The 13,845-nt window shown below is 36.5% G+C and overlaps 1 protein-coding gene across 3 annotated transcripts in view; it reads right to left on the reverse strand.

Annotated features, from left to right (window-relative positions):
• agap3 (ArfGAP with GTPase domain, ankyrin repeat and PH domain 3) overlaps positions 1–13,845 on the reverse strand; it is a 148,364-nt gene that overhangs the window by 71,252 nt on the left and 63,267 nt on the right. For all 3 annotated transcript variants that reach the window (XM_026926227.3, XM_026926228.3, XM_026926226.3), the window contains exons 2-3: positions 8,182–8,240; positions 2,060–2,147 (exon numbers count right to left, since the gene is read on the reverse strand). In XM_026926227.3, the coding sequence (XP_026782028.1) occupies positions 2,060–2,147; positions 8,182–8,240 (147 nt within the window). The remainder of the gene's footprint in view (positions 1–2,059; positions 2,148–8,181; positions 8,241–13,845) is intronic.

Raw genomic sequence — 13,845 nt, forward strand, 5'->3', positions numbered from 1 at the left:
GGGCAAATCCTAACATGTCAGCAAAGGCAAGCCTGATCTCATTCACTCAGCCCTGCCTAAAAAGAGAAAGAAAAAAAAAAAAAGAAAAAAAAAAGAGCACACAAAATTGGTGCTAATTTATAAGCAATAATATAAAAATTAATAAAATGGATCAGCTTTTGCACAAGAGCTAGACTGTTTTTTTTTTTTTTTAATCCACCTTTCACTCATGAAACGGGCGGACTGAGAACACAGTTTAGACCTTGACATAGCAAAACAGCCCACAATCTCTGCCTGACCCTCTGTTGCTATAGCAACACCGCAGCCGGCAAATCGTAACGCCTGTCACTGCAGCAGCAAATCCACAGGAACATCAGAATAATAGCAATATATTACAGCCTTTCGTTAATCAACCCATTTCTGTCACAGTTACAACAGAAATAATCAGGAAGCTTGAGGTTCTGAGTCCACTGACGTTTTCTGACTTGAACAGCTTATAAAATACAATTCTGTTATTATTAATATTATAAGCTGTTCAATCATTAAGTGACCTAAAACAGAAAATGCATGAAGCACTGTTAAACATTCCCATGAAGCAACCTTAATCATAAATCATCTGGGCATACACACTGGCTGAAACAAGCAAAGAATATTTAGAGGCGTTACCTGAAATGAAACAAGAAACAAAACACGTTGGGGGTATACTTTTATAGAAAAATAATAACGATAACGATGATGAGGTGGTGTAATGAAGCAGCGTTACTGTTAGCATCATGTATTAAGTATTTTTTATTCCTCTTATACTGTGGAAATTTACCAACACTTACATTTTATTTAGTTTAAAAAAAAAAGACTTTTTAATCACACGTTTTTACCATTTATAGCTACGTAACGCTGTGGAAAACGTCTGTACAATCACGTACATTATTGTGGCTGTAAACAGTCACTCTCTCACCAGCCACCGCCCCCCTCCCACCCCCCTTTAAACTTTCTCTTGATTCTAATTGGTCAGAAGGCGTTGATTAATTTTCTCTAACACCACCTCAGACAGTCATTCGGCTGAGAAATTCACGTTAATACATTATCGTTTCTGTAGTAACAAGTTACAAGAAAGGGATTTGTATGGCCAACGCTCCGAATCGTCCAAATCTAATACTAAACAAATAAAAATAAAACATTGCTGTTATTTAACAAAGAAAAATGAGTAACAGTTGACGATTTCTGTAATGAGATGTTTATTTAACATTTAGGGAATGAGTCTCCAGTGTCAGCACTTTTGCAATGGTAATCGTTCACAAATTGTAAATAAGTAAAAATATTTCAGGTGCTTTTTTTTGGAACAGCACAACAGCACAACACTGAGTGTTTTATCTCTTACTTAGACCAGCTCCACATTGGTTTCGTCCTTACCTGACAGGATTCATTCTGATATTAAGGGAAACAACAATCCTGCGAGGTGCTGGTATTGTAAAATTTTTTGAAAATGTTAGCAAATGGGGTTGAGTATGATACGAACTGTGAATCGCAGAAATCCTACAAACTGCTGGAAAATGAGAAAGTAAAAGTTGAGATCTGGGACTTTTAATAAAACACTCCCTGGCTGTAGGTGAGACAACAAAACCCAGCAAATCCAAGAGTTGAAGAAACAACAACGAATTTGTTCATTTTTGACAGGTAAAGTTAAAAAAAAAAAAAAGTCTAAGCATTGTCAAAAACAAATGAAACGAAATGGAATAATTCTGTGATGATGTTGTTTCTGATGAAGAAATCAGGAAGCTGATTCGGGTTGAGGCATGAAAAAGTCTGAAATGAATCACCGTTTGTAAACACTCCAGTGTGTGGAGTCGTCTCAAAGCCCACGTAAGCTTTAACTACACCTCTTTTGTACAACTCTATAAACTTTCCACAGTCATTGTTCTCTCAAAAAAAAAAAATTAATTTGCCCATAATAATCTCTCTCTCACACACACACACACATACACAGTGTAGAGATATGAGCAGCAGTGTTGCACAGCAGGTTGCACTGACCCCAAAAACAAATCACATACAGCAGTTCACCGTTCCAATCATGTCCACTCACCCTCCGGAGACTCCTCCTGGACATATGTTCCTGTCAGGTACCGGTGCACGAGGGCCGACTTCCCGCTGGAGAGGTTACCCACAATGCCCTGCAACACAATACAACAATGTCATGGCACTGGAGAAAAAATTGGATATTCAAATGGGAGAATAATAGCAGCTCATTTTAACAAAGAAAAAAAAAAACAGTAAAAATAAGAAGATTTAGGAGACACAGTAACCTTTAAATTTCCACTCGAATTCAAAGATGGAATAGTTGATTTTTTTTTTCTTACTAGTACAAAATAACCTGGAAAATATGTAGAACAGCATGAAAAATAATTGTTTAACCCATAGCACAAGTGTATCATGTGGCTGAGAAACTCAGCTTGGAAAACTGTGTCAAGGGCTGGAGTGCTTGTTTGTGTTTATAAGGATGTTCTGTCTGGGTTTTTTTTATAGACACACCCCCAATGCCCCTTCACTCCACCCTCATCTCAGTCTGTTCAGAAAGAAAAACATGGAAGAAACTGGGTCAATGAGCAAAAAAAAAAAAAAAAATTGCTTTAAAAAAAACCTGAAACATGAAACCCAATAAAACCAGAATAATCATTGGAGACGATTTTCCACAATGGATTAATTTATTGCTGGTGAAGGGAATTAGGGACGCTGCTCCTGGATGTTAAACATCTGTATAAAGCTTTGAATGATTTGAATGGACGAATCAAGTGGATACATTTGCTAGCTACTACCCGTGCAGCTAACGATGCTAAGCAGCTAACAATGGAGGTTACAGCTTAAAGACTCATGAGACCTCATTACAAAATATAAACAGGATAAACAGTTACATAAATCAATATAAGCATAATTTCACATGTTTATACTGTTGTCACTTGGTTTTCAGGCAGTTTGATATCCAAGCTAAAATGCTAAACAGCTAGCCCACATGCGAGAGTTTGCTGTGACAAGCAGTTTTTGTATTTGTGTAAAGTGAATAGAGAATAGTCACTCTGGACTAGCATATAGCCATGCTATTTCACTGCTGTTACGAACTTGTGAAATTGTTGTTTTAGCTATGAAAGAATATCACAGATGTCAACAAACAATAAGAAGTTAGCATTACACAAGCTAGGTATTGATCTACTGATGAGGTAATCTATTCTTTCTTAATGTAATACAACAAACATTAGGTACTTTTATCAGCTATGTCTAAATAACAAACACACTAGACCTAATCTTGATTAATCTCGACTAATCTTTTCTAATGCTCCTTTAATCAAACAAGCTTTAATATGAACTACAGGGTGTCCCAAAAGTCTCCATGCATAGGGGACTATGTATGCCAGCACCATGTCGGTTGTGCCTTTGTCAGTGGATGTTCGTGGACGTCCCCTTCTCGGTTAGTCTACAACAGTTCCAGTCTTTTTGAATCTGTTAATAAGTTTGGCAACAGTGTTGTGTGTGTGATGTGCTCGCCATGTTTCCTGTTAAAGTCCATCGCAACCTTGCAACAGCCTCCCGTTCCAGCCATGAGAATGATTTCAAAAGTATCAAAAGTATTCTTAAAGGCTATCTGAAAAAAGTATATAATATACACTAAGTATGCAAAACTTTGGAAGATGTTTTGATAAAAATTGTTAATTTCCCCTATGTATGAAGACTTTTGGGACACTCTGTATAAAACATATAAAGATGCCGTTTGATCCATCATTTTAAACGAGCAATAACTGATTTTTTCATACAGAACATGAAAAAAAAATAATGGTTTAGGCTACAGCCTCAGCACAAGTATATTATGTGGCTGAAAAAAAAAAAAAACATTTGCAAAACAGCAAATGCACATCAATCCGGACCAGAATTGTTAGGATGGGCCTCGTGTCAGTCATTTTATAAACATTCATTAACGTCCCTTCACTCCTTATACAATGGTCCGTAGCTTGTCACTCTAACAAGCAGAGTACTTCTGTAGTGTGATAGGACGATAAAGTCACTCATGACAAATCAAATATAATTGACATTAATCGCTAAACACAATAAATCAGCACCTGCCCAAGGGAGATGCTAATCTAGGAGCTAAGTTAGAGACTAAGGGACAGACAGGTGAATAAAAAAATGAGCTAGTTAGTTGGAGGAAGCTTTTGGCTTTATCAGCTAATTCTGCATAAGAACTGTATAATAGGGTTAGGGTTAGGGTAAAATTTAAAATAAAATTTAAAGCAGAATTAATTTAAGTTATCTGTTGTATAGAGAGAACTCCACAGTTCTTTATTTTTCTGCAACGCCTAATGACGATAATACTAATCCGTATGATGGGTGAACTTGGTAACTCTAGTTGAACGTTACTCTGCTGGTCCTGGGGACGGAGCTTCGGGACCACGGGCAGGAATTTGAGCAGGCTCAAAGAGATGAACCCACCTACTTAACTGGCAGAGACTTAATCTTAAAAACAGAAAAAGAAAAAAGTACCACACCTTAATACACACCTCAATGCACACCTCATATATGAATATAATCTGAAAATAATTCATTCATTTTTCTTTCACAAATGTAATAAATGCACGAATGAGGCAGTAAATGTGACCCAGAGCATGTTTAAGCCTTTTTAAGAAAATTGGCAATTACTATAATATCAGTATATCAATAACACATACAATCCCTGAATCTTTTCAATGTGAATCACTGCTCATCTAGGGAAATGACTCGACATGAAGGAAACAGCATTATGTTTTAAGAAATAAGGTTTAAAATAATTTATAATTCCATACAGAGAGATTTAAAAATGTCTGTTCAGCTTTGAATTTAAAACAATAACAACAATAAAATTTACTTTCCTTCAGTACTAGTGGAGGTTCATTCAGTTATAGAACCATGGTTAGATACATAACCTACAGTTATACATATTTAAAATTGAATAGGATATATATAGTAAAAAACATAAAATGAACAGACATATGTAAATATAACAGTAATGATATCAACAATAATCATTTTCCATATTGTGAAAAATATTACGAGCTGACAAATACCCCAAAATCAAAAACACCAAAAACCTTACATAAAAACTGACAATTGGAAGCAAAATCAGATTTTTGTCTGTGGTGCTTGGCCTATGACTTAAAGATTTATACAGTGTCAGGAAAACAACATGGGAGTCATGGGAGTGCAACGTTTTCACTCAGGCAAACAGAACAGGCAGTCTGTTGTGAAGCTCGCTGGAGAAATTACATTTCCAATAAAATTCAGTAAAACTAAACAAACAAACAAACAAAAAGCTTGCAAAGCTGTACATTTTTACAATCTACAAAATGATATGTGTTATTTGTATGTTGGGGTGTTATAGTTTGAATTTTCATAGTATGATAACCTAGTCTAAAAATATCACAGCTTCATGCTAGTAATCAACCATTTTTGTGACAATGTCCATTGTTATTGTCCAGCGCTATACAAATAAAATTGAATTGAATTGAACCATTTAAAAACACGTCAGTTCATGAAAATTAAAAGATTTATTGAGAAATACAAAGAAGTACAAAGTGTCTCTGCACATCCTTGTATATATAAAACCAAAAACAGAAATGAACAACAAAAAAAAAACCCTAAAAGAGCAAATCTATTAATTGTTCTTCTTTCTCAGAGAGTAGTTTCTACACTGTCAGTATTTGTCACACTGTTGTTGTATGCTGAAAGAGGGAGGGCCTGCAAGGAAAAGAGGAGCTGCTTAGCTAATAATAGACCATTTTTGGTTGGTATAGTTATGATCAGCAATGCCGTGTTTGATAGCCACTGGGGAGGATAAAGTTGCGAACATGCTAGGAGTCGCAGCAGGGGTAGCAATGTAACGTGCTTACAGCGGTAGTGGATTTAGCAAAGTGGTTGAGAAAGTTTAGAGATGAGAAAGGGATGAGAACCACTGGAGTAAGGAACATGACCTGGTAAAAATAAGAGATGGTAAAAGATGGAAAGATGGAGCAGTGAGATAACTGTCTGTGTGATGACTAACTGTCAAACCATGACAATGCAACAACCCTACTTCCTAAGAAGAGCAGCATATTTAGCATGAATATGATACATGTGCAAAGTCTGGTAAAAGTTCTGTATACTACAGTGAAAGACTTTCTAGATTGCTGATTTAAAAGGAGTGGAGCAATCGAAACGGTAGCTAATGTGGCACAAATCAGGCACCTTGGGTTTAATTGCTCATTAATTCACTCGGGATTAATGGGTATATGATAGACAGACGCTTGTCAGTGGAGTGACACTGTCTTCTGTACCTTTTAGTGATCTAGATCTTTCCTAACCCGACCCGCAGGGGAACCAGATGAAACATTTGAACATTATACCTCGACCATGCCATTTTGTTTTTTTTTTTTTTTTTTTTACAAAAAGACATCAAATCCAGTCTCAAATGGTGCAGTTTTGAGAGGTATTATGGTAAATGGCTTCCTTGTTTGAACTCTCTCTCTCTTTCTAAAAGTCTCTCCACATTAACAGGAGATGATTTGTCTTCTCTGGAAGCTTGAAATTAGACTGTTTGCTACCAACAGATGGAAAAGTTTTCCAAAATGAGGAGACAAAGAGAAACCTTTACCTTGTACAGAGCCATATGTCTGCACATGTAGACACACTCACACCCAAACATGGACTGATGGGCTTCGGTAGATTTGTAACATACTAAAAATCTGTTCTACGTTTACTGGAATGTTAGCGTCTTCCTTTTATTCAGTATTTTCACCAGGTATGTTCTTTGATGTTAATGATAAATGCTTTTTTCCTGCAATTCTCATACACTCAGAGTGGGAGCTCAATCCTAGGAATGTGGGTTTGCTGCACCAATATCTCTAATGGCGGCTTCTAAAAAGCCAACATGATCCCCTCGGGATTCCTTTTTAGGAATAAAGTGGAAGACGTCTTGAAAGAACAAAGACTGCGGCACTGCAAACATCCCCTCTTCCCCCTTCTCTCCAGGCCGCAAGTGGGTGATTAATCCAAGTTCGAGCTTAATTACGAGGATGAGAACGCCGCTCAGGTCTTAACGAGGCTTAAGGAGCTGCGATCCTTCATAGCGATCTCGCACAAACGCACTCCTGATTGTGTGAGCAGAGCCTCGGGGCTTCAAATGCAAAAGAAGGTTGCCTCAGAGCGTGATTGATTTAAATGTTTTCTCAGCATGGCTTTTTTTTTAAGCAACATTTCTGCAAGGCTGCTTCAGAAAAAAGGCTGAGAAAGGCGGCGTTTGTACAGGATATGATTGATGTCTTGAAGGAAATTCTAGCAAACTGTTTTGCCATAATTTCTGAACATGTCCACCATTTTTATTTTTATTTCAACCATGAAAACAACAAGGTACAAGTCTAGCGTGAGAGCTACTTATTAATAAGCACCACCTTCATTCTATTAACCAACCAAACAGCCCGCAGTCACGCCTTCTTGTGTTCTATTGGCTCACAAAACCAAGGCACATCCTTTCTCCTTCGGTGAATTAGCTTTCCTTTATTCACGTTTCAGCTGTTTTAGCTTGAAGTAGCAGAAAACCGTCATTTTCAGGTTTCTCATGTATCGCATGCATTTCATAAGAAGTCAAAATTCATAAATTCTATTACTAAACCTTAAATATTGGCACCTCTGCTGAAGGGAAACATCAAAATCCCATGTCGTTCTGATTAAATTTTTTTTAAAGACAAAACAGAACTACAAAATTTGAACCCTGACAGTTTTGTGTGTGAGGGGAAAAGCTTGAAGCTCTCTAATGACTGACGCAGATGAATGGCTTTCAGAAACTGTCAGCCATGTAACCTGAAAGTGCCACTCAGCGTCAGCGGCACATCTGCCATGCTGTGCCTCAGCGCCAGACGCGTGCTAGGAGCAACAGAGTCAAAGCCGCGTAATTTTATCTACAACTCCTTTTGTTCATCCTACATCCTACTATCCTACAGAGAATTGGCTAATCACACCCTCAGAGAAACTAAAAGATTCTCAAGAGCTTGACTTAACATTCATTTCTTCACATTTGTTTAGTGAAATAAATGTCAACCGGATGTGTCTGATTGATCAGAATTTCCTTTTCAGTTTATCTAAGCATTCAGCTTTATGATCTGTTTAAAACACGTATTTTCACATTTAAAGCATGCTTGTGCATAAACTTACCACTTTGAGCTCTGGAACTGATCTACTCAATGTCCACTCCTGACTGTTGACAAAGGAATCTGTAGAAGAAAAAAAAAATCAGAGTTATTTAAATACACAAACATAGGCAATACAAATCTTTATTACTATGACTATTATGTGTTCAATCACTGCATGAAGAAAATTTAATACATCTACATATGTACAAAATACATTTAATACATAAATAATATCACTGATGATAAAAATTAAAAGCAAAAACAAATAAATAAGTTTTAATTTTTACATTACCAATATCAAGCACAGTATCACACTACTCAATGGAAACAATACTATGGCAGATATAAATAAATAAACAGATAAACAAACAAATAAATAAAAAAGAAGTCATTTGATTTTCATCACACTATTTAAAACAAATACTTTTTTTTAATGAAAAAATGTATGTGGATATGATATTGGACAACTAAATAAAAATCAGATTTAGATGGCTGATTTTTTTCTCACAAGGTTTCCTTTAAAGATTATTTTAAATTATGGTGCATTGAACAATTGCACTTGTGAGTCACAGCGACAATTACACTGGCTTTTGAAAAGGTATGATGGGGTTAGACCAGAAAATGGAGCATGACATGGATAAGAGACTCGATCAAATCAAACAGCAAGTTTATTTAAAAGTAGATAACTGAAAATGGCTACACACAATCCACTAGCACTTTAGTCATATTTACTTATAAATTCCTCACACATCTCTGCTGATCTGAGATAAAGCAGCATTTGCAATAGGATATAGACGTAATACAATGTCCAAAATAAAAACTAAAAGCTGTAGGGTGATGAGTCCGAACATGTTGAGCTCCCACCCTCACCCTCACACTCACCCTCATCCTCTCTATGCAGCATTGCAGCTACTCTAAACTAAACACAAACGCCTCTGTAAACTGATCCCTCAAAAAGAGATAAAATGTTTAGAGAAAACATCATGGTTCCGGTGGAGGTTTCAGACAGTGTGTCTCCACAGAGCAGGTGAGAAAGCCACATGGCCCACACACACATACACACACACACACAAACACACACATGAGCTTTTTTACGACAGCAGCCTACACACAGCGCTTCATGGCACTTGTGGTAATTGCCACCGGTTTGTTTTTCCTAATCTTCTCTGTAATGTTATTTCCATTATGGCTCCTCTAGTGATGTGACAAGAGGCTGAATCAGCTATGACTGTCGCTCTGATTGCAGCCTACCAGCGCTACTGAGGAGAGGTGCTTCATGCTAAATGGCTAAATACACGGTTTTAAAAAAAAAAACCTTGGGGAAAAAACAAAAACCACAAGTGTTTGATGTGGGTGATATGGAAATGTAGTGTTATAAAATTCAAAAATATTTTAACAAGCCAGTTAGCATTAAGCTAATACATCAAATGCCCAAGATATTGTTTTTATCATGTTAGCGCCACTCACACCAGCCTTAGCCTAATATCTGTCAAGAAACTGGTAACAATCCACAAATGACTTTCTACTTCATATCATTTCAGTCCACACAAGAGTTTATATGAGGACAAAAAAAAGTGTTTGATATTTAATCTGCCCTCTGTATTCACACCACACAATGCTTCACAAAGGTACAGCCTAAGAGGTTTTTAGATACTTAGCTAGCATTGCTAACCTCAAGTGCTAAACACTGTCTCAGTAATTACAATTCTCAGAAATGAGGCTGGGTGTTATCATGATATTATATTAACACCAGAATAACAGTGATAATATCATTTTCTAACATTGTTTATGTTTCAATAATAATTACAACCTGACTGGATTTTTCAAATTTGATTATATATATATATATAGAAAGAAAAATGAAAAGATTTAGTGTATGTATGTATACATATATATATACATACACTAAATCTTTTCATTTTTCTTTCTTCCTTTTATTTTTGCAAACATTAAATATAAAGTAGCTTTTTTCAATGAAACATGCCATTGATTAATTTTTCCAAATCCTCTGTGTGCGCAATATTGTTAAATTGTCCTCCCCCAACCATAAGCAACCTGGAGCTGTCATATCATGAGTTATTTGCTAAGTGATTAGCACATTCCAAACACATGTGAGGAAAAACACCGAGCTCCAGGTTATCTGAGGTGAACACCAAGTGAAGATGACTCAGCACACATCACACAGCCAAATAAACCCAATGATTCTTAAAAATGAGAACACTTATTTACCTTATTTTCAAAATATTTAGCAGGAACACCTGTTCCACTGCACATTCATTCACTTAGCCAATCAGCCAACAATCATGTGGCAGGACAGAAATAAAAAATAAATAAAAAAAAAAAAACAAAAAAACATGCAGATATAGGTCAAGAGCTTCAGTTAATGTTCACATCAAATGGAATTTTGGGAAAAAACCTTAGTGATCTCAGTGACTGTGGCATGGTTGTTGGTGCCAGTTTGAGATTTTCAGAAACTGCGTATCTGCTGTGATTTTCATGCACAACAAGAATTTACACCAAATGGTACAGGGAAAAAAGGTGAAAAACCTTGTTGAGAAATGACCAGACTGGTTTGAGCTGACTGGAAGACCATCAAAGTTAAATAACCACTCTTTACAACTGTGCTTAGGAGAAAAGCATCTCAATACATTGAAATTTAAGGCAGATGGGCTTCAACAGCAGCAGACCTCATCAGGTTCCACTCCTGTCAGCCAAGAACAGGAATCTGAGCCTATAGTTGGTATCAAGTCACCCAAAATGGACAGATGAAGACATTTTTCCAATCTTCAACCATCCAGATTCATGCTCTTTTCTGACAGGAGATTACCGAATAATGTGCATTATGATGAATCACTATATAATAAACCAGAACTTTAGGAGGTTTATGTTAACCAGTCTTATCTCAAGTTGGCATCCTTTCATTTTCTTTTAAGTTCTTTATCTCCTGACGTTCTTGCTTTGTCTAGACATAAATATGTGGGAAAAGCTTGGCTTTGATACAAGACCAAGGAATTCCAGTCACCTTTAGCACACCTGGTTAATTTTCAATCCCAAACTGAATCTGTAGCAAAGTGCTTAATGGGAACTCAATGAGGAAAACAAACAGCATGTTAACGTGGACAAAATATCACCACTGTCTATCATCACCATGTGTTTAACTCCACCTTGGAGCACCCTATCTTTTGTTCAGTGCTTACGTCACTGCAGGTTCAACAATGAGTCCACGCTGAATCACAGCCACGTAAAAATTCCACAAGCACTTTTCAAACACACACACACACACACACACACACACACAATACAACTTGGTGTTACTTTCAGAAAGTAAAACATGTAGGCTGACCCAGTCTTTACCCCAATCCAAGTAATGATATATTGGTTCAACTTGTATCAAGATTTCTGGGTTTGACTAAATCACAGAGAAGAACTGAACTTCAGATGACAGCCAAATCGAAATGTAGTATATGAGAAAGTAACAAGGAAAATGGAATTCACATTGCTAAATTCTATGTTCCAGTTTTTGCTTCTATTGTCTCGTACAATTGATCGAAATTATATTCAAAGTTCCAGGATAAGAGTATGCTCTTTTATGAAAGAGAAAAGCAGATTAGTAGAAGACAAATAGATGGACAGACCAATATAATCTCATGAGATCTACGGGCTTCTTCAAAACAGCCAAGGATATCCAGCAAACAGATATGAAAAACACATTCAAAGTTTGCAAAAATTTTGTTGGAAATGTAAAGCTTTCCAAGTGCAGACCACACACTCAGCTCAACAATATGAAGGCGAAGAGCAGTGCAGCGTTCTGGGTGGTTTCAGCATTGAGCTAGATAACCATACCCACCATTAGCTTCTGCTTTGCACTAGATAGCTTTGTGTTGGAAATCCACGGCCACCACTAAAGACTCAAGTCGGACTTGTTCAATAGTAGGAAGTAGATAAGGACGTGGTGGGCACAGAAACTTCATCACTAGTGGAGAAGAGAAGAAAGTGGAATTTCAGGCGTGGTCTTTCTCCCTTCAATTTCAATTACTTCATTACTCCATTTTGACTTAAGCACGCTTTATAAACGAACTTCAATAAAGGACGTCAAACACTGTGCAAGAAATTGAACAATTCGTATTAGACCTTTCTAATTTGGATACAGTATTAGTCCTGAAGTTGCTGCTCAAATAGCGTGATCTCCAAGATGTCACCCTTGTTCTTGCCTTAGGTTTATATCGAATGTCACCCAATGTTCTCTCTTTTTAACTCAGAACTTCTGAAGGAATGACTCAGCTAGTATTATTCACGATGCCGCAGTCAACCATGGGTCAAGGCAACTATGTATAATCGCTGCACAGTGCAAGAGTGCCATCGTTTTTTTTTTTCTCTGAAGAAAAAGTGGCTTGCTTTGTGCTGATTTTTTTTTTTCATCCAGTAGGTGACATGGTAACCAGCAATGGCAAACATAAAGCATGCTTCATCAGTGAAAGGCAGAGCACGTACAGTAGTGTTCTTACTTTGGGTTGTGCCTACCACTTGATATCTTGAGATCACTTGTTCAAGCCCAGCCTTATGATACATTTTAGATGTCAATCATTCAAAAGAGCTTTGAATACAAGAGCCAAGGTTTGGAAAAACAAATGAGTCAGAGGCTTTAAGCTTCTGTTGGCTGATCATGTCTGAAGCAAAGGTGGCTCAAGTAAAAAAAAAAAAAAAAAAGACACATACCCAAATCTTTACCCAGAATTAAATTAAAACTTGTAAATGAAAATAAAGGAGCCCACAAAGCAAGTATTTTCAATGATATTAGCAGTAAATTAGTGCTGTATTGACTCACTACTTCAAAACTGAAGGATGTGTGCAAATGAACTAAGTTAACTAAAGCTACTTTAGGATAGCTATGTCCCTTGGAATCCCCAAATAGCATGCTAATATCTCCAACACCACCAATTAACTTGTATGCTAATAGCTAGCAGTCATGATACAAATTGTTTTTAACTGGTTTGGTAAAAAACATGATGTAGGTGCTGAAATATTTGTAGTTATGGACATTATTATCATTATTATTATTATTATTATTATTATTGTGATAGTTTTATTGGTTAAGAATCTAAGGTTTTTTAAACAGACTATCTCAGAAATGGCTGGAGATGGAGCCGTTGCTGTATTTGGAGTTTTACTTTACTTTAGAGCCTCTCTAGGCCCTTTTCATCATCTTCTGGCTAAGATTCTGCTTTTCTGTCTTCTAAGATTCTGTCTTACAAACAGCTAATCATGGGGTGAAGTAGAAAAATACAAATCGGTATATAATCTGCCACTCTGATCTTCTTGAGCTTAGATTTGTTGCAAACTGGCACTTTATCAACTGCATAAATCTGTCTAATAAAACAAAACAAAACGAAAAAAAACACCTTATGAATTCCATAAACGTGTAGATTATGGAGCAATCAGTCTACTTGGAAAAAGTCACTGAGTAGGAAACAGTGATTTTTTTTTTAATGTAGTAAGTCTCAAGCAAAACACAAATTTTTGTACTTTATTACCACCCACCACTTTGGTCTCAAGTATATCATTGAAACATTTAATGGCCATAAAGCAAACATACATTATTAAAGACTTTCATGCAAGTAACTGAAGTCCAATGTTCAATGTCTACAAGTTATGAAATACTGCAAAAACTCATACTGTTATCTTAAAA

Source organism: Pangasianodon hypophthalmus, chromosome 1, assembly GCF_027358585.1.
Source record: "Pangasianodon hypophthalmus isolate fPanHyp1 chromosome 1, fPanHyp1.pri, whole genome shotgun sequence".
NCBI classification, from domain to species: domain Eukaryota; kingdom Metazoa; phylum Chordata; class Actinopteri; order Siluriformes; family Pangasiidae; genus Pangasianodon; species Pangasianodon hypophthalmus.